This window comes from Neophocaena asiaeorientalis, unplaced genomic scaffold (assembly GCF_003031525.2).
Source record: "Neophocaena asiaeorientalis asiaeorientalis breed wild unplaced genomic scaffold, Neophocaena_asiaeorientalis_V1.1 scaffold629, whole genome shotgun sequence".
NCBI classification, from domain to species: domain Eukaryota; kingdom Metazoa; phylum Chordata; class Mammalia; order Artiodactyla; family Phocoenidae; genus Neophocaena; species Neophocaena asiaeorientalis.
The window spans coordinates 5,290,731-5,292,017 of NW_020175468.1; the positions used below are offsets into that span (position 1 = coordinate 5,290,731).

The following is a 1,287-nucleotide window of genomic DNA, read 5'->3' on the forward strand; positions in this document are numbered from 1 at the left end:
CCATGCAGCAGGAGGCCAGGTGGGGGGACCAGCAGTGGAGACAGGAGGTAAAAATAGCCCCGGCCAGCCGACCCTCAAGTCTCGTCCCAGGCCAGGCCTTGGGCTTGGGTCCAGGAGCTATTCTGGGGCCTGGGAGAGTCATACTCCCTGGAGGAAGGTCTCCTCCCTCCCAGCAGCGGTAGGGCTGCTGTGGTCCCTGCCCAGCCTACAGAGGAAGGAAGGGAGGGCCCGAGAGGGATGAGGGTAGGCCGGGAAGGCGGGGGCAGGCAGAGGCGTGGGCAGGGCTGGTTTTCTGGTGCCCGCAACTCCAGGTCGGGTTCAGTGACTGCCTCTGGGAGGTCCTCGGGCTCAGCACTGGGGAGAAGATGGAGGGGTCAGCCTGGGCTCATAGAGGCTGTTCCACCCCCGGCACTCCCCTCTCACCAGGGTGCCCAGGCCCTCACCCACCTCATCTCCAAAGCCCCTGCTCCCATGCCTGGCTCCTCCAGAGGCACCCCCCACGAGAAGGCCCGTCTGCTCCGGCCGCTCTGACCCTGAGTGGCTCAGCTCAGGTTCCCCAGGTGGCCTAGTGGGAGGAGGCAGCATGTTGGAGGTGGTCACGGCCAGGGAAAGAGCTGGGCACGGCGTCTGTTGGATGGGGATGGACTTGGGATGGGTGGGAACGGTTGGGACGGGGTAGGAGGTGGTAGTGGCACTGGGGTTGGGTATAGGCTGAGGCCACGGTCGAAGATGCTGTTGGAGTCGGAGCTGGTGGTGTCGCTGGGGTCGGTTTGGAGGATGGGTGTGGGGATGACTGTGGACTGGAGCCGAGGGCGGCCGTGTGGCTGCGCTTGGAGATGAGGTCAGATGGGGATGGGTTTGGAGCTAGGAATGGGAACGGGATGGGGTTTGCAGGGGGCCTTGGGGATGGACATGTGGTTGAAGCTGCGTTTGGTGCTGGGTACGGGCTGGAGTTGAGGATGCGGCTGGGGGAGGGGCTGGGGATGGAGAGGAAGCTGGAGTGTGGGGTGAGGTTAGGGGCATGGTCAGGATTGGGGTTGGAGATGGGGATGTTTGTGTGTCAGGGCTGAGGATGGAGACGTGGAGGTTAGACGGGGACGGGTTTGGTGACGGTTATGGGCTGGGTTTGGGGTTGGAGTCGCGGCAGAGGAGGCTGGGGTACAGATGGGGTTAAACTGGGGCTGGGGTGGGTTTGGGCATAATTATGGGTTGGGATCAGAGGTGGGGATGAGACGGGGGATGGGACTGGGGTTAAGGTGGGCTTGGCGGGGGGTGGGGAGGGGCTTA

The 1,287-nt window shown here is 64.0% G+C and overlaps 1 protein-coding gene across 1 annotated transcript in view; it reads right to left on the reverse strand.

Annotated features, from left to right (window-relative positions):
• Nucleotides 1–6: 6 nt before the first annotated feature.
• BCAM (basal cell adhesion molecule (Lutheran blood group)) overlaps nucleotides 7–1,287 on the reverse strand; it is a 10,377-nt gene continuing 9,096 nt past the window's right edge. The window contains exons 14-15 of the mRNA XM_024768826.1: nucleotides 448–565; nucleotides 7–354 (exon numbers count right to left, since the gene is read on the reverse strand). Of these exons, the coding sequence (XP_024624594.1) occupies nucleotides 349–354; nucleotides 448–565 (124 nt within the window). The 3' untranslated portion in view covers nucleotides 7–348. The remainder of the gene's footprint in view (nucleotides 355–447; nucleotides 566–1,287) is intronic.